The 24,992-nt window shown below is 43.8% G+C and overlaps 1 protein-coding gene across 4 annotated transcripts in view; it reads right to left on the bottom strand.

Moving 5' to 3' along the window:
* LOC126335460 (uncharacterized) overlaps positions 1-24,992 on the bottom strand; it is a 241,731-nt gene that overhangs the window by 108,834 nt on the left and 107,905 nt on the right. For all 4 annotated transcript variants that reach the window (XM_049998759.1, XM_049998761.1, XM_049998760.1 and 1 more), the window contains exon 2: positions 15,888-16,128. In XM_049998759.1, the coding sequence (XP_049854716.1) occupies positions 15,888-16,128 (241 nt within the window). The remainder of the gene's footprint in view (positions 1-15,887; positions 16,129-24,992) is intronic.

Genomic DNA, 24,992 nt, shown 5'->3' with positions numbered 1-24,992 from the left:
TGACATCTCGAAAAGTCATGTGAACTGGTTTTGGGGGCAGAAAAGGCATTTTCGTGATTGATTTCTTACCACGAGACCAAAAAATTAATGCACATGGTTGCTGCGAGACCATTAAGAGATTGCGCCGCGCAATACATAACAAGCACCGAAAATTACTGTCAAAAGGTGTTGTTTATTTTTCCACAATAATGCCCGACCTCACACGGCGAATGTGAGGGAATTTCACTGGGACACGTTTGATCATCCTCCGTACACACCAGACGTCGCTCCTACCGACTTTCATCTCTTCTTGCACCTAAAATCTGTCCTCGGTGGTCAACAATTCAACGATGATGAGAAGCTGAAAGAACATGTCACCACATTGTTGAATAGACAGGCGGCAACCTTCTATGAAGAAGGCATACAAAAACCTGTGCCACAATATGACAAGTGGCTACAAAATTTCGGAAGCTATGTAGAAAAGTAGTTTAGCAGTTGTAGATTTTTGTACAATAAATATTTTTTCTGTATCTGTACACGTTTGTTTTGTATAACCAAACGGAACTTACTTTGTATATTTATTATTTGCAAGCTACTGGGAACCGCAATACAATAATTGTATTACTCGCTTTTTTATGTGCTTTGGTTCCCCAAATTTTGGTATTCTCGAATGTTGTGCACACTGAGGGCACCAGAATGTTTTTCTCATCGTACAAGGGTCCCAACAACATTAGGAGAAGGTTCCCGGAATTACACAGACGCTTATTACATATTTAGTTCGTGTGTACTTCTGTGGGCCTTATACGCTGATCAGCCAGAACATTATGACCAACTGCCTAATATCCGCTAAGTCCACCTTTGGCACGGATAACGGCGACGCATCGTAGCATGGAGGGAGTGAGGCCTTCGTAGGTTTCCGGAGTTGACACCACATCTGGAAACACAAGTCACCCAATTCCCGTAACCTCCGGGGAGGGGGGCGAAGAGCTCTGACGCCACGTCTAGTCACATTCCAGATGTGTTCGATCGGGTTCAGATCTGGCGAGTTGGGGCACCACATCAGTTGGAACTCGCCTCTGTGTTCCTCGAAACAATCACATTTCCTGGCCTTGTGACGTGGCGCGTTATCTTGTTCAAAAATACCACTCCCGTCGGGAAACGTCGTCATCATCATGAAGAGGCTTACGGGTCTGCAACCAGTGTACGATACTCCTTGGCCGTCATGGTGCCTTGCACGAGCTCCACTGGATCCATTTACGCCCACGTGAGTGTTCCCCAGAGCATGATGGAGCCGCCGCCAGCCTGTCTCTGTCCTGCAGTACAGGGTTCGAGGAGCTGTTCCCCTGGAAGACGACGGATCCGCGCCTTCCCACTGGCAAGATGAAGGAGGTTTCTGGAGTCATCAGTCCATGCAACACTCTGTCACTGCGCCGACGTCCAGTGCCGATGGTCACGTGCCCATTTCAGCCATAGTCGACGATATCATTGTGTTAACATTGTCACATGCATGGGTCATCGACTGTGGAGGCCCATCGTTAGGAGTGTTCGGTGCACTGTGTGTTCAGACACACTTGTTCCCTCACCAGCATTAAAGTCTGATGTTAGTTGCGCCACAGTTCGCCGCCTGCCCTGTTTTACCAGTCCGGCCAGCTTACGAGGTCCGACGTCTATAATGATGGATGGCCGCCCAAGCCACGACACCTGGACGTGGTTTCACCTGGGATACGCCACAAGTTCAAGACAGTCACCACAGCACTCTTCGAACACCCGACGAGTCAAGCAGTTTGCGAAATGTCCGTGCCGAGTCTCCAGGCCATCACAATCTGCCCTCGGTCAAACTCAGATAGATCGCGTGCCTTCGCCATTCTACAGTCTGGCTAACAGCTCATTCCTCGCGCGGTGACGCTGCTATCGCCTGGATGGGTTTATATCGATAGTAGGTCCGTGGTCAGAATGTACAGATGGCTCAGTGTGTATCCTACCAGCACTGAATAAAACTCTGTATCCGTAGTTTACAAGTAATTTCTTTCACAGATGTACGATCGAATACGGTAGGATGGAAACACCGCTCAACATGGAATTACAGAGTTGAGTACTCTGCAACACAGTGGCAAGTCTTCAAGATAAAAGCGTCGAACTGATGAGATGACAGCAGTCTCCGTTTTAATGTAGGCTGTTAACAATCAGTCTTTACGGACGATATGAATGTGTTTTAATAGGTTTCCCAAAATCTATACACATGCTGCGTCCGGGTTACAGTTTACACAAGCAACACAAAAAACGTTGCGATTGATAAATATTTCTTCAATTTCATCCGTGCCAGTCAATGTTAAGAAAGAGGAAACAGGAAACTGATTCAATACAGCCATTAACATGATGAATCGTGAATTTTCGTAAACATTCAAACAATTTTTACAGTTTATTTTCTGCTTCTTCTCTTTTGATGATTACTAGTAAAAGGCAATTGTGGACTGGTTACTCCTGCCGATTTTCAACCAGACTTTTTCATTCGTCGTGATTTTTCTATTTCAAAATATTAATTATTGCTTGTGGATAAAAAATCTTCAATAAATATTCTCACGCTTTATGACTACAATGTTGACTATTTATTTAAACAACGCGCAAGTGTTACGGACGTGCTTCAAGAACTCAAATGGGAATCTCTGGGGGGGAAGGCGACATTCTTTTCGAGGAACACTACTGAGAAAAAATTTAGAGACGCAGCATTTAAAGCTTAGTGCAAAACAATTCTACTCTCTCAACAGATATTGCACGCAAGAACCACGAAGATAATACACGAGATATTAAGGTCATACGAAGGCATATAGACAGTCGTTTTTCCCTCGCTCTGTTCGCGAATGGAACAGGAAAGGAAATAACCAGTAGTGGTACGGGGTACCCCTCTGTAAAGCGCAGTATGGTGGATTGTGGAGTATCTGTGTTGATGTAAATGGTACTTTGGATGAGTGTTTCATTGAGTCGTATGTAGATATAATTTCAGATCACGTTCAAAATCATGATGGTTAATAAGTATATAATAAAAGGACCTTGTTTACCTAAAAATACTTTTTGGATACCTGTCACTCTATTCAGACGTAAGATTTATATTTCTCCTCTTTCCTGGGGTGACACACCGTAATACTCATCAAAACAGTTATATAAAAGTCGGCAGTGTTGGCATCTTGCTTTCTCTGCTGGATAACTCTTGTTAACCAATGTGCATGATTACAGTGTGAATGAAATTGTTATCCATTATTTTGGCGACTCAGAAAACTCCAGAAAAGAGATGTTTACTGCTTAATTTTATGTTATTGTATGATTCGATTGAATATCTAGTCGTTTGTAGACATGTGACAAAATTGCTGATCCCTTTACATGAGTGGTGTTCTTCCTGTCACACTTTTTGTGTCTGAAACAAGTGCGAGTGTTAATTTTTATTGCACCAAGTGGCTTATGATCATTTTAACTGGCTGTCATTGACATCTTGGCCCAACCGGACTCTTTATTTTGGCCACGGCGTTATAGGGCAGTTGTGTTAATTTAACAAGTTCCGTTTGTTACGTTCATATTTATTTTGTCACTCTTTGACAGATAATAAACACTTTTGGGGACTTGAGACGCGCCAAGTGATTAAAATCCCACTACAATTTGAAATATCGAACTGTGCTGAAAATCAAGATTAGCAAAGTGATAGCAACTAAGAGACAAGCAAGAAAATACCATAAAGATTGGTGAAAGCACATACCATATCATGAAGAACAACTCCATACAGGCAATAGGGCCTATAGGGTCAAGTGAGTATGACATTCCAAAATATAAATGAGTGCAAAAGGCCTGACATAACGCAGAAGATAACAAAGTGGCCATTATGTGCCGGTGTGGTAACATATCTTAGCTAAACGCATAAGTAAAATATGATTTAAAATACAGGGAAGACGTAAGGAATGGTTCTACGTATGCTGAAACGCATCAACACAAAATGTAAAAATATACAAAAAATTACGTTTCATCTATAATGTTCCTAAACCAGTACAGAACAAGTAACTGAAAGTGTGTGTGTGTGTGTGTGTGTGTGTGTGTGTGTGTGTGTGTGTGTGTGTGTGTAGGGAGGGGGGGGGGGGGAAATCACTGAAGAAGGATAAATTTATTTTATTACAGAGGTGATAACAACGAAGAAGAAATGTATAAAACTTATTTGAAAAACAAAATTATGTAGCACATAAAATGCAATAGTTCTAATAAGACTAAACAAGACATCATCAAAATTACATGGAAATGACATTGTTACATTTGGCGATGGGTGCCGCTCTTATCATATTTTGTAATATGTTTGTCTATTTCGTCAGGTACTTTACGGCACAATGTCACCGCTACTGACACTTCTGCACATATACAATGGTTTTTAGTTTCTGCTGCTATTTAAGTTACTTTGCTCTTATTCGGCGGCTATCGCCCTTGGCGTGTCGAACCTGTCTCCGTACTCCCTTCCACGAGACACGATCAGTGGATTAGTTTGAAAGCACGTTCCTTCACGCTTTACCTACATTACAACAAAAAAATAATACTGTTGTATTTGTTTGTAAGCATGCTACAGGCACCCAAAGAAAGACCTCAAACATTCATTGTAATTTCCATGTAGTTTTGATGATACCACATTTCAGTCTTATTAGAACTATTACTTCTTATATACAACATTGTTACATTGTTACATTTGGCGATGGGTGCCGCTCTTATCATATTTTGTAATATGTTTGTCTATTTCGTCAGGTACTTTACGGCACAATGTCACCGCTACTGACACTTCTGCACATATACAATGGTTTTTAGTTTCTGCTGCTATTTAAGTTACTTTGCTCTTATTCGGCGGCTATCGCCCTTGGCGTGTCGAACTTGTCTCCGTACTCCCTTCCACGAGACACGATCAGTGAATTAGTTTGAAAGCACGTTCCTTCACGCTTTACCTACATTACAAAAAAAATACTGTTGTATTTGTTTGTTAGCATGCTACGGGCACCCAAAGAAAGACCTCAAACATTCAATGTAATTTCCATGTAGTTTTGATGATACCACATTTTAGTCTTATTAGAACTATTACTTCTTATATACAACATAATTTTGTTTTTCCAATATGTTTGATACCTTTTTACTTTCTTGTTAACACCTCTGTAATAAAATAAATTTATCCTTCTTAACCCATGTCTCGACGAGCCCCCCCCCCCCCTTCCACACGCACACACACCTACTTTCAGTTACATGATGTACAGTATTGGTTTAGAAACATTATAGGTGAAACGTAATTTTTGGTATATTTTTACACTTCATTTGTGTTGCTACGGCTCAACACATGTAGCACCACTGCTAACATCTTCCCTGTATTTTGTATTGTACTTTTCTTGAGCGTTCAAGCTAAGATATGACACTACTAGTGCCACGTATCTCCGGCGTTACGCTATGCCTTGTGGACTCTGTTACGTTTTGTTATGTGTCATATTCACATGACTCCATACTGCCTCTATGAATTTCTTCTTCATGATTTCGTATGTATTTTCACCAATCTGTATTGTATTTCTTTCTTGTCTTTTATTTACTATCACTGTGCCTTTTCCAGATATTCTGACGATAAATGCATTCGAAACGCATCAGCAAAGCAGTTGCGTTGCATCTGGTGAATATTAAATATTTATTCAGAATCCATTTCAGCTCTCTTCAATACTTTAAGTCTCATAAAATGGGCGCATACCTCTTCCGCAGCTACATATCACATCTTGAAAATCTCATAGACCGACTCAGCGGAAGTAAGGCAGAAATATTGCCTTGATTGGCAGTAAACTGAGCATCGGTGACGTCGCAGCCGGCAGCACAACTATACATGGTGCCCCTTTTCTATACAATTGCAGGCGAAATTTCCTCTTCCATTTTTTCGTTTGGCCAACAGTTTAGTCAATAACTAACGCCAAAGATGTTTGTGTTTTGTAAAAAAAAATATCGGATACAGGCCGTAGTTGGAGCAAGCAGTCGCGCGTCAGAACAAGCAATCGCGTGGGAGTCTTTGAGGTTCGTGTTGACAATACACGCCGGGCTTGTAAACAGAAACGTATGCTATTAATACATTCGCTCGGAGTCATTGGCCAACTTGCGTTGTCAGCCAACGTCAGAGGAAGTACAGTGTCTTGAAAGTTAGCACCGTCTTTCGCTTGGTTCACTTCAGAAACTTGGATTCAAAGTGCTTCGTTTAGATGAGCCGGCTCCATGAAATATCTTTAAGTGCTCTTTTTTACTTATAAATTAGTTAGTTTTCTGTTCTTCCGACTTGTCGTTTTGCTCTGCCGACTTGTCGCTACATAAAGGTATCAATAGCATTTGAGCGAGAAAAGATCAAAAAGTCACCCTGTATATGGATGAAGCCACCGTCAACACTCCAGTCGACACTTGAAAATGGTGGAGGACAATTCCGCCGAAAGCTCTTGAGAGTTTAATCATTTGACGCGGCTAGAAGCCTGAGAAAATTTTATAAATTCAGATACGGGCGAACATGCATTTGTCCATTGAAGATGACGTGTGATAACGAGTAACGGAGATTTTTCGCTTGGAGAGCGGTGCTCATTGGAAGGAAATTTCAGCTCCGCTGGTCCCGAAGTGGGTACTCACATACAGCGGTACTGTGGTGGCAGTAGTTACAAATTCCGCGTCGCTCGCTTTATGTTTCTCCGCATTATTGCTGCTTTTTTTATTTTCTTTAACTTATGTAAACAAGTGTGTAGTTAAGAACTGCACTATATAATACACAGGTGTACAAGTTATTCTACTTTTGACTATAGCTTTCGGTCAATCTAGGACCATCCATGGGTCATCTGTATCAACGGAGTGATAAAAAAAAATCATATGAATACAATGATTACAGCTAGTGCCTCTTAAAAGATTCATACACACATTATACATCTACACTCCTGGAAATGGAAAAAAGAACACATTGACACTGGTGTGTCACACCCACCATACTTGCTCCGGACACTGCGAGAGGGCTGTACAAGCTATGATCACACGCACGGCACAGCGGACACACCAGGTACCGCGGTGTTGGCCGTCGAATGGCGCTAGCTGCGCAGCATTTGTGCACCGCCGCCGTCAGTGTCAGCCAGTTTGCCGTGGCATACGGAGCTCCATCGCAGTCCTTAACACTAGTAGCATGCCGCGACAGCGTGGACGTGAACCGTATGTGCAGCTGACGGACTTTGAGCGAGGGCGTATAGTGGGCATGCGGGAGGCCGGGTGGACGTACCGCCGAATTGCTCAACACGTGGGGCGTGAGGTCTCCACAGTACATCGATGTTGTCGCCAGTGGTCGGCGGAAGGTGCACGTGCCCGTCGACCTGGGACCGGACCGCAGCGACGCACGGATGCACGCCAAGACCGTAGGATCCTACGCAGTGCCGTAGGGGACCGCACCGCCACTTCCCAGCAAATTAGCGACACTGTTGCTCCTGGGGTATCGGCGAGGACCATTCGCAACCGTCTCCATGAAGCTGGGCTACGGTCCCTCACACCGTTAGGCCGTCTTCCGCTCACGCCCCAACATCGTGCAGCCCGCCTCCAGTGGTGTCGCGACAGGCGTGAATGGAGGGACGAATGGAGACGTGTCGTCTTCAGCGATGAGAGTCGCTTCTGCCTTGGTGCCAATGATGGTCGTATGCGTGTTTGGCGCCGTGCAGGTGAGCGCCACAATCAGGACTGCATACGACCGAGGCACACAGGGCCAACACCCGGCATCATGGTGTGGGGAGCGATCTCCTACACTGGCCGTACACCTCTGGTGATCGTCGAGGGACATTGAATAGTGCACGGTACATCCAAACCGTCATCAAACCCATCGTTCTACCATTCCTAGACCGGCAAGGGAACTTGCTGTTCCAACACTACAATGCACGTCCGCATGTATCCCGTGCCACCCAACGTGCTCTAGAAGGTGTAAGTCAACTACCCTGGCCAGCAAGATCTCCGGATCTGTCCCCCATTGAGCATGTTTGGGACTGGATGAAGCGTCGTCTCACGCGGTCTGCACGTCCAGCACGAACGCTGGTCCAACTGGGGCGCCAGGTGGAAATGGCATGGCAAGCCGTTCCACAGGACTACATCCAGCATCTCTACGATCGTCTCCATGGGAGAATAGCAGCCTGCATTGCTGCGAAAGGTGGATATACACTGTACTAGTGCCGACATTGTGCATGCTCTGTTGCCTGTGTCTATGTGCCTGTGGTTCTGTCAGTGTGAATATGTGATGTATCTGACCCCAGGAATGTGTCAATAAAGTTTCCCCTTTCTGGGACAATGAATTCACGTTGTTCTTATTTCAATTTCCAGGAGTGTATTTTGCGGAGACTGCCACGAAAACATATAACTGATGTATAAGGAGCAGTCAAACGAATACGAGGCAAATGGAAAAAGGAAGTGAACTGTTGGTTATTTCATAAGTTATCGCCATTACTATTAATGCATTTAAGTAATGGCCGTAACTATCAGCACATGCATGCCACTGCGCGAGAACATGGTCAGTGCACTCACGGAAAAATGTATGCAATAGCCTACGGAACCACGAGTAAACACAGGCGCACGTCTCTTCGTCTGAAGCAAATCGATGGCCGCGATTGTTGTTCTTCCCCCCCCCCCGGGACTCCAGAAATATGGAAATCGGACGGGGAGAGATCGATACTGTACGGAGGATTTGTAAGGGCTTCCTAGCGAAACTTCTGCAGCGTATTCGAAACAATCTTTGCAAAATGTGGTCGGGCATTATCCAGCAACAGAAAGAAGCCATCACTCGGCATTTCTCCGCGATGTTCTTATCAAGCGCCCTCGTGCGCCCAGTAACTCGCCCACTGGCAGGCGCAAGTTCTGTAGGCAACCCGTTGGCGAACTTGTTGCACTACAGTGCGTGTTCTGCAGGGTGCATACCTGACGATGGGCATCATAGAATTCATTAATGCTTTCGCACTTTGTGGTGCATGTAGCAGTTGTAGCTATAGCGACGATGTCTCGAAATAACCCGTTGCCCTTTTCCCTTTGTTGGTAAGAACAATCCTTATTTGTTGAACAAGATGGGTTGTCTCAGCGTCTGGTATGCCATAAGATGCTTACTACAATGAAGAAATCCAATAACCAGAGACATTACGCGTCCCTTCAAGCCACGCATATTGATCAGGTTGACGGCGATGTTGGAAAGAAACTTGTTGCCTCGCTGAGGGGCGAATTACAGCAACACCTAATTTTGAAGCAGAATACAGTCATACCGTAAACTTTCTGCGTGTTCTTCATAGGCGTCAATTTCAATTTTTACATGCTTTTCATGCAGTTAATTTTAGATAGCTGACGAGGAGGTGCATTCAAATTCTGCATCTTTACTAGCAAGTTACAAAGTTGCACACATCACAAAATTGCACACATCCAAAAAAGTGGCGTGCCTTTTTCAGTTGGGCCCCTGTTCAAACCTCGTTTGCTGGTCGTCGCAGAGTGCTTAATGCCGGGAAAGGTAAAAAGAACTGAAGGAGTTTGCCTTTCCAAGCAAACACTTTCTCTTCGGATCCGAGACATGGAGCGTAATTGGAAAACCAACTGAAGGGGGGAGTTCAGACTTTCGTTGTCCTTAGCACTTGATGAAACCACCGATGTAACAAGACTACGCACAGATTATACAATATTTGTGCGGGGTGACTCTGTACCACAGGTTTTCGAGGGACTGTTAGCTGTTATACCTATGCATTACACAAACGCGGTTCGCGGTATATTTGAGGCGTTATGTGAATCCTCTGAAAACAAGTGTTTGTCATGGGACAGGCTGTAAAAGTCAAAGCCAGTTGAAAGGATTTTTGGAGGCCTGGAAGGAACATACTGTGAGGTACCCTATCATGGTGCGGAACGATAGCTTAGTAGAGTCAAAGTTCTCAATGTATTTTTTGCTATCCGGAAGAAAATTGTCCTATGTATGGAAGAGAAAGGAGAGACGCAGTTAGTAGTCAGTGACGACAAATGGGTTGCAGACTTGGCCCTTCTCACTGATATCACTAGACAGTTAAATCCCTTAAATTCGTCAGTTCAAGAAAAGGATCTGCTTAGATCTAGCTTGCATGACAAACTAAATGCATTCCTAGACACATTAAGTCTTTTTGGAAGGCATCTCGCTATGCGAAATCAAACGTTTTTCGAAAGCCTTTCATCGCTACTATTACCTGCAGACTCGCATTTCGCGGCTTATCAACATAATATTGTTCAACTCCATTAGTCTTTCACGGCCAGGTTTAAAGATCAACGTGAACTAGAAAACCAATTCAAATTATTTAGCACGCCATCTTCCGATGCCGTGCTTTCGGAAATGCGGTTAAGAGGCATTGATTTGCAAAACTGCAATCCACTCACGCAAAGAGATTACATCACAACCAGTGTGTTAAGAATGTACCGTGATCTTGATTCCGGAGAGTTTCCAAAGCTGCAAAAAAATGTAGCTAACATTATGTCTATGGTTGGCTCTACATATTGTTGTGAACAACTGTTTTCCGTTATGAACAGGTTAAAAACTGCAGAAAGGTCCCGCTGTCACGAACCAACACTGAAGAGCTTTCCTGAGTCTTGCAGCAGCATGGTGTCTCACTTCAAATCTTTCGTCTCTTGTAATAAAAAGAAACATCTTGTTTCAGAAATATAATAACTATTACTATTATCCATTTAGACTGAATTTTTCTGTTAACACAAATATTCCGCTGCAGTGCATTACTTGGTCCTAGTCTCCTCATAACCGGTTTTATTATACACAGTGTTGACTATACACACGCGACCCGTTTTCCCATCTCAAGAAGCGTGCGCAGTTTGTGCAGCCAGCTTCCCGCCGGCGGGCACTCCGTTGGAACAGCCTGGATTATACACAACACTCTGCGCATAATACATGTGTAAGGTATGTATGAATAACCTTCTACGAAGCAATAGCTGTAGTCATTGTATACACTTTATATATTGCTTGTTTTTTTTTTTTTTTTGGACACAAGTGATCCCTTAGATGCTCCGAAATTGACGGAAATCGATAGTAAAAAATAAAATAACTAGTACAGCTGTCTATTGCACATGATGATTTTACTAAATATTGACACACAGCAGAGAACGATCGCCGAGAGCAGAAAAGATCGACAGACCCATTGCCTAAGATGCACTTCTAGAGAGATAACATCCACTTGAACATAAAATGTTCAATTGTGTGTGAAATCTTATGGGACTTAACTGCTAAGGTCATCAGTCCCTAAGCTTACACACTACTTAACCTAAAGTATCCTAAGGACAAGCACACATACCCATGCCCGAGGGAGGACTCGAACCTCCGCCGGGTCCAGCCGCACAGTCCACGACTGCAGCGCCTTAGACCGCTCGGCTAATCCTGCGCGGCTCTTAAAGAGATACAAGTTATTTGACGGTGAACCCGCTATTAGCACCTAGAAGGTAGCCTGCCAGTACGGAGTAAACCAGAAGACCGCGTGAAAGGTTCTCCACGAAAACTATCACTGTCTGTATAGCTTATAATTCGTGTATGTCTAAGGTTTTGCCGCTGGCTCCTCGCAACGGCCAAGGCGACGCTGATCCTACCTCCAGGAGGGCCAGTATCGTCAACATCCACAACGCTGTGTGCTCTGGAGGATCCCCATGGCATGGTAGAAGCGAACCATCAGCACCGTACAGATGGAAAAAACCGACCCGTTAAAATCTATACCAATAGTTTAGTTCTGAATAACCAGTATTTTTCGATATTTGTTTGGTCTCGGTTATAACAGGTGCTTTTATTTTATACTAATAACCGAGTATAAAAAAGGTACATCGACTAGCCATAGCAGCAGTCACAAAGTTTTTCGTTTTTAATTAAACCTTTGTTTTAGAATATCAGTAACTTTCATTCGTAAAATCTGCATTGGTTTGACGTATTACGTTATTACAGAAAATGGGAGCGCGATCACTGCTATTTTATTAACAATGCCAAAAGAAATGGGCAACAAACACATGCCATAAGAATTGGAACAGCACTGCTGAGGCAATAATGTCGTTGTTGTGAGTGTCGAGGCTATAGTTAAAAACACAATAATTCAGTATACAATAAAAATAAAATGTAGCTGAACTGCAGCATGTATCTACATAACATGTCTTTCTCTGCTTGTAGCCCTTGAAAACTGGCAGATGAACACAAGAAACAAAGTTCTCCGACCTCAGTTTAGTACTGACTATACGTAATCGACAAACAATGGTATGATCCCCGCTTACAACCCGATTTTGCCATTCGTGCACCCAGGTTCGTCGTCGGGTACACCATCGCAGGCGCTCCTGTTTGTCATGCAGCGTCAAGTACAACCGCAACCATGGTCTCCGAGCTCATAGTCCATGGTGCTGCAAACGTCGTCGAACTGTTCGTGCAGATGATTGTTGTCTTGGAAACGTCCCCATCTGTTGACTCAGGGATCGAGACGTGGCTGCGCGACCCGTTGCAGGCATAAGGATAAGATGCCTGTCATCTCGACTGCTAGTGATACGAGGCCGTTGGGATCTAGCACGGCGTTCGGTATTACCCTCCTGAACCCACCGATTCCATATTCTGCTAACAGTCATTGGATCTCGACCAACGCGAGTAGCAATGTCGCGATGCGATAAACCGCAACAGCGATAGGCCACAGTGCGACCTTTATCACAGTCGGAAACGTGATGGTACGCATTTCTCCTCCTTACACCAGGCATCGCAACGCGTTTCACCAGGCAACGCCGGTCAACTGCTGTTTGTGTATGAGAAATCGGTTGCAAACGTTCTTCATGTCAGCACGATGTAGGTGTCACCACCGGCGCCAACCTTGTGTGAATGCTCTGAAAAGCTAATAGTTTGCATATCACAGTATCTTCTTCCTGTCGGTTAAATTTCGCGTCTGTAGCACGTCATCTTCGTGGTGCAGCAATTTCAATGGCCAATAGTGTAATAAAATAAGAAACCAGAAATCGGTTATTTAATAAATCAGTTATTTTAATCGGTTTTAAGAACCCGGTTAAACTGCATGGAAAAGCGACATCCCTACAGCACCGGTTCATTCTCAGTTTGTGGACAGGGATTATTGGCGACCGCTCCGCGGGACGTCATCCTTCCACAAAGCCTCGTATCTGCACTTTCTACAGGCGTGACCCCGTCACTTCTGCTAGATGACGTGCTTTTGTTGGTATGGAGAGTAATGAGGCTACTGCATGATGGTGCTCAATCTAACTCTCTTCTAGACTGTGGACCTAGTACAGACAGAACATTCCCGCTTGTCTGGTGTGTTCTCATGTGCCCTTCACATCACTGAAACCTCCCCGACTTAAAGAGGGTATACCTCCCTTGAAACACATTTACGACTGTGTATTGTCATCAAACCAGCAACGCCTTCAAAAACAATAGAGGAGATTTTCATAGTCTCTCGCTGACTACTAGAAAGGAAATTGAAATGAAGTGCCATGCTTCTTGACAGAGCGTAGTGAAACGATGCGGGAGAACCGCACCGCTGTACTACGCAACTTCCTAATGGAGGTGGTTTCCCATTGCCTTCCTCCGACCGTAATGGGGATGAGTGATGATGATGACGTCACAACACCACCCAGTCAGCTCAGGGCAGGTGAAAATCCCTGACCCTGCCGGGACTCGAAACCGGGACCCCGTGCTCGGGAAGCGAGAACGCTACCATGAGTCCACGAGCTGCGGACTTTACTACAAAGATAGGCTATTACTCCTACAGAACACATGAACACAATATTTTTGTACGAAATTTAATGTAGTGGGACACATATTCGCAAGCGCCACGGTTTTCGAGAATACATAAAAAAAGCATTTCCAGGTACCTTTTATTAAGTTTTTATTCAATAATTCGAAAATTATGGCCTCTAGGGAAAACTTATTGCAGTACAAAATTTATCTACATTTAATTTATTACAAGAAGGCGCTATTCATTTTTTTCTGTAGGACTAATACTTTGCGTATAGCAACAAAAGAATATGAAAATCTTGCACATAGTATTTGAAAGCGTTACGGGTTGCATAAAACCCATGAGTAGGGGCATCGGACTCACTGTGTCCATACGACCATTTTTTTATTGTGAACTGTGGCTTCCGCGGCGTATATGCTGTTTGGAAGGTTCTCGGGTGTCCAGCCGGGTACGATCGTCGAATGGCCACGATATTTCGGCGGATAACTGTTCCGACATCATGGGGTGCTGCTGGTGCAATTGCCTGTCCGCTCTCTGTCGCTAGAATTTAAATACTGGCGACAGAGAATGGACAGGTCATTGCATCAGCACCACCTGACGATGTCGGAACGGTTATCCGCCGAAATATCGTGGGCATTCGACGATCGTACCCGGCTGGACACCCGAGAACCTTCCAAACACCATTTTTACTCATTATCCTCTAAGCGACCGTTTGCTCCAGTTTGTCCTCTAGTAAAAGCGACCTGTATAATTCAATCCTGAACACTCACGACAGTTTCACAACACCGCCTATGCAAAATACCTAATGTTTACGATGTTTGTCCGGAAAATACGTATAAAAGTTGAATAATAACTTTATTTTACAACTATTCAGGTATTACAATACGGTCTCCTTCAAAGTACTCGCCCTGAGACGCAATACACTTCTGCTAACGCCGTTTCCACTATTGATAACATTGCTGAAAGTCTTCAGTTGTGATGTTGTTCAGTTGCCGTGTCGTTTCCGCCTTGATGGATACCACATCTCCCAAGTGCCGCCTCCGAAGCACATTTTGCATTTCGGGAACATGAAGAAGTCACACGGGGCTAAATCGGGTGAATAGCGCGGGTGGAGTGTCACGGTGATTGAGCTTCGGGCCAAAAACTTGCGCACAACGAGCGACTTGTGAGCGGGCGCATTGTCGTGATGAAGGATCCACCTGCCCCACTTTTGCTAACTCCGGCCGAACTCGGGCCACACGAGCTCTGAGACGTGTCAGAACTTCAACGTAAAAATTTCCGTCCACTCTCTGGCCGGGAGGGACAAATTCCTTGTGAACAATGCCCCTAGAATCAAAGAAAACAATCAACATTATCTTCACACTGGACCTTGATTTTCGCGACTTTTTTGTTCTCGGTTCTCCTGCTAGATTCCATTCCTTGCTTTGAGATTTGAGCTCCACATCCAATTCGTAAAAACCAGGACTCGTCTCCAGTGATGACTCGGTTCAGAAATTCTCCTCGTTCCTCTGCTTCCAACCAATCCTCACACCACTCAACCCTCTTTGCTTTCTGTTCTGGCGTCAAGAGTTTCGGTACGATTTTCGCACACAATTTCTTCATTTCAAGTTTTTGTGTCAGGATTTCGTGAACGATTGTTTTGGGGATTGACAGCTCGTCAGCAACCATTCTGTAAGTCAGTCTACGGTCTTTAAGAACACAAGCCCGATTTCGTTCAACATTTTCATCGAAACTCGGTGTCGACGGGCGTCCTGGGCGAGGGTTATCGTTCACTTCTTCTCGCCCATTCCGGAACCTTTTTAACCGGTTGTTCACGGTCGATTCCTTCAGATAATCGTCTCCGTAAACCGGTTTCAAACACTCAAAAATCTCACGGCCATTCTTGCCTAGCTTTGCAAGAAACTTGATGTTGACGCGCTGTTCCTCAGTCAGAGAGAGCTCCATACCGGCGGCAGGTGAAAAAGGGTAACTGCCAACAAGCTGCCGCACACTCCCACCTTCACGCAGAGTGCTCTGGTTCGAACTAAGCGTTGATGGGATTGATTAGAGCACTAGTCGCACCTGGCGGTGACTGCAACTTGTAACATAAAGACATTATTCAACTGTTATTCGTATTTTCCGGACAAACCTCGTATGCTTGGCAAGCAGCAGAGCAGCCGGGGTACTGACCGAGTAGCATGTGCGACATGACGGCGGCCATGCCCCTCGTCAGGTCATACACGTACAGCTGGACGGGCGCGCCCACGTCGGGCACGGGAGGATCTTCGGCGCGACGGCGCTCCATTTCCTCGCCGCTGTCGCTGCCGCTTCCGCTGCTGCCGCTGTCGCTCTCCTCCCCCTCCTCCTCCTCTTCCTTCTTGTCGCCGCTGGCAACCGAGCTGCGCTTCTCAGCGTCTCCGCCGACTCCTGCCTGCAATCGCAAACCGCGACGCATTTATTTATACATCGTAGCCACTGGAAGTTCGAGGATGACAAGATAAAGAATGCTAGAAAAAAACGGGTATCTAAGCGGATTTAGACTTCCTAGGCGAATCTCGACGATGAAATCGTCTCATATTATCTGCCGAGTCGAGGCGTCGTTCTGCTGCAACGTTTCAACAAGTTTCCTACTGGTCATCTTCATGTCAAGATGACACTTCGCCTGAAGATGACGAGTAGGAAACTTGTTGAAACGTTGCAGCAGAACGACGCCTTGACTCGGATGATAACCCGAGAAGACTGCATCATGGATATGTACTCTGCTGGTTATTAAAATTACAACACTAGGAAGGAAAGTAATTAAAGAAATTTTATTTATTGTGAGTATACATTGAACCCAATTGGGTTTTACGTAGAGTACTCCACGGCAAGGCCCCTTACTTACCTTGTATTTATCGCGAATCTTTCGCAAAGCGCAAAGTAGCAAGCGACAGGAAAAAAGCGCAGGTGACTCCTGTATGTAAGAAGGGTGAAAGAACGAAACCGCAAAATTACAGACCAACATCCTCCACGAAAGCATCGCTCGTGCGAAACTCAGCTTGCCCTTTTCTCAAATAATATACTGTGAACTAGGAAAGATCCATATTCCTAGATTTCCAAAAAGCATTTGACTTGGTACCCCACTGTAGACTGCTAACGAAGGTACGGGCATATGGAATAGGTTCTCAGATACCAGAGTGGCACGAAGACTTCGTAAGAAAGAGAGCCCAATAGTTTGTGTCTATGATACACAAGGGTATCGTAGGAGTGCCTCGGGGACGTGTGTTAGCACCGCTATTATCTTCTATACACATAAGTGATTTGGAGGACAGGGTGGGCAGCAATCTGCAGTTGATTGTTGCTGATGATGAGTGTACAGTAAGGCCGGCTGGAGTGTCCGTGCGGTTCTAGGCGTTACAGTCTGGAACCGAGCGACCGCTACGGTCGCAGGTTCGCATCCTGCCTCGGGGGTGGATGTGTGTGCTGTCCTTAGGTTAGTTAGGTTTAATTGGTTCTACGTTCTAGGCGACTGATGACCTCAGAAGTTAAGTCGTACAGAGCTCAGAGCCATTTTTTTGCACAGTAGGTGTCAAAGTTCTGTGGCTGTGGGAGGACACAAAACGACTCGAACAAAATTTGTAGCTGATGTGATGAATGGCAGCTACGTCGAAATGTAAAAAAAGTAAGTCAATGCGAATGAGTAGGAAAAACAAACCCGTTATGTTCGGGAAGAGCATTAGTAGTGTCCTGCTTGAAAGGGTCACGTCGTTTAAATATCTCGGAGTTACGTTCCAAAGCGATATGAAATGGAACGAGCATGTGAGTTTTGTTGTAGGGAAGGAGAATGGTCGACTTGGGTTTAATGGGAGAATTTTAGAAAACCCTGGTTCATCTGTAAAGGAAAACGGATATAGGATGCTAGTGTAACATATACTTTACTACTGCTCGAATGTTTGAGATCCGCACCACGTCGCATTACACGAAACATCGAAGCAATTCGGAGCCAGGCTACTAGGTTCCTTAACAGTAGGACCAAGATTACGTTCGAAAAACACGCAGGTGTTACAGAGAACCTTCGGAAACTAAAAGGGGTATCCCTGGAGGGAAGACAACGTTCTTTTCGAGTAATAATACTGGGAAAATTTACTCAATTGGCATTTAAATCTGCCTGCAGAACGATCCTACTGCTGGTGACATACATTCTCGTTAAGCACCACGAAAATAAGATATGAGAAATTAGGGCTTACGCGGAGACATATAAACAGCCGTTTTTCTGTTGCTCTACCTGCGAGTGGAACAGGATATGAAACAACTAGTAGTGGTACAGGATACCTTCCGCCACGCACGGTTCAATGGTTTGTAAAGTATGTATGTATGTATGTATGTAGATGTACACGTAGATGTAGTAGAACGAATCTACAATAAAATTTGTACACTACTGGCCATTAAAATTCCTACAGCAACAAGAAATGCAGATGATGAACGGGTATTCATTGGGCAAATTTATTATACTAGAACTGAAATGTGATTACATTTTCATACAATTTGGGTGCATATATACTGACAAATCAGTGCCCAGAAAAACCACCTCTAGCCGTAATAACGGCCATGATACGCCTGGGCATTGAGTCAAACGCAGCTTGGATGGCGTCTACAGGTACAGCTGCCCATGCAGCTAAAACACGATACCATAGTTCATCAAGAGTAGTGATCGGCGTATTGTGACGAGCCAGCTGCTCGGCCTCCACTGACCACACGTTTTCAATTGGTGAGAGATTTGGAGAATGTGCTGGCCAGGGCAGCAGTCGAACATTTTCTGTATCCAGAAAGGCCCGTACAGGACCTGCAACATGCGGTCGTGCATTGTCCTACTGAAATGTACGGTTTCGCACGGATCGAATGAAGGGCAGAGCCACGAATCTTAACACATCTGCAATGTAAAGTCCACTGTTCAAAGTGCCGTCAATGCAAACAAGAGATGACCGACACGTGTAACCAATGGCACCCCATACCATCACGCCAAGTAATACGCCAGTATGGCGATGACGAATACACGCTTCCAATGTGCGTTCACCACGATGTCGCCAAACACGGATGCGACCATCATGATGCTGTAACCAGAACCTGGATTCATCCAAAAAAATGACGTTTTGCCATTCGTGCACACAGGTTCGTCGTTGAGTACACCATCGCACGCGCTCCTGCTATAGTCTGGAATCGCGCGACTGCTATTGTCGCAGGTTCGAATCCTACCTTGGGCATGGATGTGTGTGATGTCCTTGGGTTCGTTAGGTTTAATTAGTTCTAAGTTCTAGGGGACTCATCGCCTCAGAAATTGAGTCCCATACTGCAGATGGTTGTTGTCTTGCAAACGTCCCCATCTGTTGACTCTGGGATCGAGACGTGACTCCACGAGCCGTTACAGCGATGCGGATAAGATGCCTGTCATCTCGACTTCTAGTGATACGAGGTCGTTGGGATCCAGCGCGGCGTTCCGTATTATCCTCCTGAACCCACCGATCCCATATTGTACTAACAGTCATTGGATCTCGACCAACGCAATCAGCAATGTCGCAATACGATAAACCGCAATCGCAATAGGCTACAATCAGACCTTTATAAAAGTCAGAAATGGGATGGTACGCATTTCTCCTCGTTACACGATGCATCACAACAGCGTTTCACCAGGCAACGCCGGTCAACTGCTGTTTGTGCATGAGAAATCGGTTGGAGACTTTCTTCACGTCAGCACGTTGTAGGTGTCACCACCGGCGCTAACCTTGTGTGAATGCTCTGAAAAGCTTATCATTTGCGTATCACAGTATCTTCTTCCTGTCGGTTAAATTTCGCGTCTTTAGCACGTTCTTCGTGGTGTAGCAATTTTAATTGCCAGTAGTGTAGGTGATTTGGTAGTACGCAGGGTGTACATGGAGCTGCCACATGTAGCTGGGAACAGCTACTCTTAAATAGGGATGGGAAAAACCATCCGGTTAAGAGGTATTTTTATCCTTTACTGATAACTGAGTATGAAAACTATGTACAACATGCCAAACGACTGGTGCTAAAATTTTTGGTTTTATATCAAAGGCTTCTGAAAGATTCATATTCTCTTTGAATGATGATGATTCTGATGAAAGGAGTCAACTTACAGGGCAACATATTACAGAACAAGTATTTATGATTATAGTGTACAATAAATATTCGCCACTGAATTAATTATTGAAATTTAAAATGTTGTCGAGTAATTCTTCCTGGTTCATTGTCCATTTTGCCCACTATTCAAATTGTTTTGTCAGCAAAAAATCAGTTGTGGATCAAACTCTCGTTATAAAGTAGCTAAAGTTATATTCGCTTTCCACTTTCGCTTGTGCCTGTATCCCACAGTTTCAAAGGGTCGGCATGGTGAGATACAGAGTTGGCAATGTTAATATTAAGGGGTGGTGAGATGCCCTTCCTCCCCCCCCCCCCACCACCATACTCCCCTCCAGGACGGGATTAGTGTACCGCAGCTGTCTGCGACTAGTGTAATCCATCGAATAGTGTTAACATGTTCAGATGTCTGCGAGTTGTGTAACTGAGTCGGGACGTGGGCGATCAGCCCAGTATTCACCTAGTGGGGTATGGAAAACCGCCTAAAAACCACATGCAGGCCGGCCGGTACACCAGCCTGCGTCGTTAATCCGCTGGGGGGATTCGATCTGGGGCCGGCGCGCCTACTCGAGACCAGGAAGCAGCGCAATAGCGCTCTCGGCTAACCTGGCGGATTAAAAAAAGTAAAGTTATATATATGACTAAAAAAACGGCAGTCTCATTGGAAGTAGTTAGGAAAAAAAGGAATGCTAAAAATGTTACACAAAAGCTTGTTCTGTGTGCCTTTTTTACGAAACAATAAACAAAGGAAGTAAGGGCAAGAGTAATAAATTAAAAATTAAACAATTCACACATAATTTATAATAAAATCATAAATTGGTTATCTGCTCAGATTGTATATAATATGCCTTTATCTGCTTCCAGCCCTTAGAAACAGACCACATAATACGAAAAATAGTGTTCTCCAACTTCGGTCTTCAACATTGCCACTGACTATTCGTAATGACCGATCAGCGCCTGTAAGCAGCTAATGGTCTGGATTTCATTGTAATTTCAGAGGTATGATCCCCTATTACAACGTGACTTTCTTAACAGAGATTTAAAAAATAAGAATCAGTAGGAAAATAATGGTGAATTTTTTGTAGTATTCGAAGTCTCATTATTTTCGAGATAAGCGGCGAACAGTGGATGGACTAAGTTCTCATTTATTTACCAGTTTTATTTGGTATTTTGATTCTATGTATCTTGAAACGTATAACACAAAAGACTGGGGGAATAGTAGAATTTTTCAACTTTTGTTCGATGTCTACGTTTACTGTTGGAAATAAAAGCAATAAAAAACCGAAAATCGGTAATTTCAGAGCCTGGTTATTCTGAGCAGTTGGATCCGTCAAGTTGAAATGGATGTGCAAAAAAAAAAACCGGTTGTTTTAGCGTAACCGCTATTCTCAGCGCCTACCTGGCTCCGTATCGAGTCTGAATGAGCTTCGATGTAAGATACGATCGCTGCGATCCTTGCTGCTCCAGCACTAATGACACACTTCATCAATCGAAGTGGCTGACAGGTAATGGCGTTCTGGTCTCTCAGCAACCTATGAACAGATATTACCAGTGGGTGACGGAGCTGTAGAACTGACGCGCCAGGGCCACTATCGAACGCCTGTATCGTGATAGGTCAGACTAAGACGGGTAACTTGCGGTGTAGCATTGTACTGTTGAAAGATAATGCCACGGAGATGTCGAAGATAGAATATAGATACCGGTCTTTATAACGCTGTAACACGGCTACATGAAACAGCAGTGACCGTGTTGAGCCAGGGCCGCTTGTGTATCCTGTGCTATACATACATACATACATAAATCCTTGTTCCATATATCATGGATACGACATGTGGAACGTTTCGCTTTAACGTAAGTTTTTTTCACAAAATCATTAATTTTTTTACAGTTACTACTCCATATTTAAAAAATCATCTATTGAGTAGAAGGAGTTGTCATTCAGAAATTCTTTCAGTTTTCTTTTAAATGTTGGTTGGCCATCTGTCAGACGTTTAATGCTATTTGTCAAATGACCAAAGATTTTTGTGGCAGCATAATTCACTCCTTTCTGTGCCAAAGTCAGAATTAATCCAGAATATTGAAGATCATCCTTTCTTCTAGTGTTGTAGCTATGCACTTCGCTGTTATTTTTGAATTGGGATGGGTTATTAATGACAAATTTCGTAAGTGAATATATTTATCGCGGCGGTACTATGAACTACCAGAGTTCGTTAAATAAATGTCTGCAAGGTGATCGTGGGTGGGCTGCAGCTATTATTCTGATTACACGCTTTTGTATAATGAATACTTCTCTTAATGATGAATTGCCCCAAAATATGCTGCCATATGAAAGGAGTGAATAATAATAGCCATAGTAGGCTAATTTACTGATATGTTTCTCACCAAAATTCGCAATAACCTTAATAGCATTAGAACCCGAAACTAACCGTTTCAGTAGATCATCTATGTGTTTCTTCCAGTTCAATTTCTCATCAATGCACACACCCAGAAATTTTGAATATTCTGCCTTAGCAACAGACTTCTGTTCATAGTCTACATTAATCAATGATTTTATGCCATTTACTATACAGAATTGTATAAACTATGTTTTCTCCAAATTTAGTGAGAGTCCATTTGCAGAGAACAATTTTCTGAAAGATATTATTTGCAATTTCCACAGCGGAGTCTTGCTTTTTGGGTGTGACTACTACACGTGTATCATCAACAAAAAGAACTAGCTTTGCAACTTCATGACTACATAGTGGCAGGTCATTAATACATATTAAGAACAATAAGAGACCCAAGACTGAACCCTGTGTGACACCATTCTTGATACATCCCCAGTTAGAGGACTCTGCTGAATTTTGTAGACTATCTGTACTGTTAATTTAAACCTTCTGCATTCTTCCAGTTAAATATGACTAAAAACATTTGTGCACTATCTCACTCATACCACAATACTTAAGCTTATCTGAAAATTTCATGATTCACACAATCAAAAGCCTTTGAGAGATCACTAAATATCCCAATGGGTGTTGTTCGGTTATTCAATACATTTAATATTTGATCAGTGAAAGCATATATAGCATTTTCCGTTGAAAAGCCTTTCTGAAAACCAAACTGATATTTTGTTAGTACTATATTTTTACAAATACATGATGCTACTTTTGAATACATTACTTTTTCAAGAATTTTAGATAAATCTGTCAGAAGCAAGATTGAGCGGCAGTTGTTAGCATCAGAACTATCCCTTTTTTTATGCAATGGTTTAACACTAGGGTATTTCAGTTTAATTGGAAAAAAGGTCCTGTTTCAGTAAGTTACTACACATGTGGCTAAGAATTTTATCAAACTGCACAGGTATTGCTTCTTCTATACACTGCCTGTCGTCGATCGTCCCGCCTCTCGGTGCTCTTGCGTCAAGGGAAGATGCAACAGTGGCCACTTTGCGGACAGTCCGTGGTGCTCCAGCTTGTCGCACTCTGTGCACATTTTTCTTCTTGCAAACAAGCCTAATTCATGACTCAAGATAAATAACGTAGCAGTTCGATCCTGTATGACCTAGTGAACAATGTGTTTGTCCTCTCAAGCACTAGTTGCTCGAGACCGATTATATCATGCGCGGAACATGTCCACCATGAACCCATCCATTAGACTGTCAAATAACAGTCATGGGATCACGACTAACGGGAGGATCACTACCACGAAACGACAAACTGCAGTATCAATAGGCCACGACCCTACCACCGTCGAATCCCTACACGTGCTCGTGGACGTTTATCTTTCTTACACGTGGCACAACACGATATGCGCAAATAACAAACATAAATCAGTTGCCATTTCTGAATGAGAAACCTGCTGGATATTTTATTTGATAGTACCGTCTTGGAGATGGCTGCTAAACAGCAATTGTGACCACCTTCAATTGATAAAATAACAGTTGGCACAAGTGTGTTTATTTAGAACTGTTCGATACAGTTCCCCACAGTTGTTTAATGAACAAAGTAAGAGCATATGGACTATCAGACCAATTGTGTGATTGGATTGAAGAGTACCTAGATAACAGAACGCAGCATGTCATTCTTAATGGAGAGAAGTCTTCCGAAGTAAGGGTGATTTCAGGTGTGCCGCAGGGGAGTGTCGTAGGACCGTTGCTATTCATAATATACATAAATGCACTTGTGGATGACATCGGAAGTTCACTGAGGCTTTTTTCGGATGATGCTGTGGTATATCGAGAGGTTGTAACCAAATTGTACTGAAATGCAGGAGGATCTGCAGCGAATTGACGCATGGTGCAGGGAATAGCAATTGAATCTCAATGTAGACAAGTGTAATGTGCTGCGAATACATAGAAAGAAAGATCCCTTATCATTTAGCTACAATATAGCAGGTCAGCAACTGGAAGCAGTTAATGCCATAAATTATCTCGGAGTACGCATTAGGAGTGATTTAAAATGGAATGATCACATAAAGTTGATCGTCGGTAAAGCAGATGCGAGACTGAAATACATTGGAAGAATCCTAAGGAAATGCAATCCGAAAACAAAGGAAGTAGGTTACAGTACGCTTGTTCGCCCACTGCTTGATTAGTGCTCAACAATGTGGGTTCCGCACCAGGCAGGGTTGATAGAAGAGAGAGAGAGAGAGAGAGAGAGAGAGAGAGAGAGAGAGAGAGAGAGAGAGAGAGAGAAGATCCAACGGAGAGCAGCGCGCTTCGTTTGAGGATCATTTAGTAATCGCGAAATCGTTACGGAGGTGATAGATAAACTCCAGTGGAAGACTCTGCAGGAGAGACGCTCAGTAGCTCGGTACGGGCTTTTGTTGAAGTTTCGAGAACATACCTTCACCGAAGAGTCAAGCAGTATATTGCTCCCTCCTACGTATATTTCATGAAGAGACCATGAGGATAAAATCAGAGAGATTAGAGCCCACACAGAGGCATACCGACAATCCTGCTTTCCACGAACAATACGAGACTGGAATAGAAGGGAGAACAGATAGAGGTACTCAAGGTACCCTCCGCCACACACCGTCAAGTAGCTTGCGGAGTGTGGATGTAGATGTAGAACGCGACCTAGGTTTCGATACTACTATGAGCATCTTCTTCAGAAGTACCTGCTATTAGATTGGGTACATGAAAACTGATAGGTGAATCGCTAGCCAACCAGCTCAAGTCACATGTAA

The sequence above is a fragment of the Schistocerca gregaria genome, chromosome 2 (genome assembly GCF_023897955.1).
Source record: "Schistocerca gregaria isolate iqSchGreg1 chromosome 2, iqSchGreg1.2, whole genome shotgun sequence".
NCBI classification, from domain to species: domain Eukaryota; kingdom Metazoa; phylum Arthropoda; class Insecta; order Orthoptera; family Acrididae; genus Schistocerca; species Schistocerca gregaria.
Note: the sequence above shows the minus strand (reverse complement) of the source record. Positions and strands in the feature narration are given on the sequence as shown.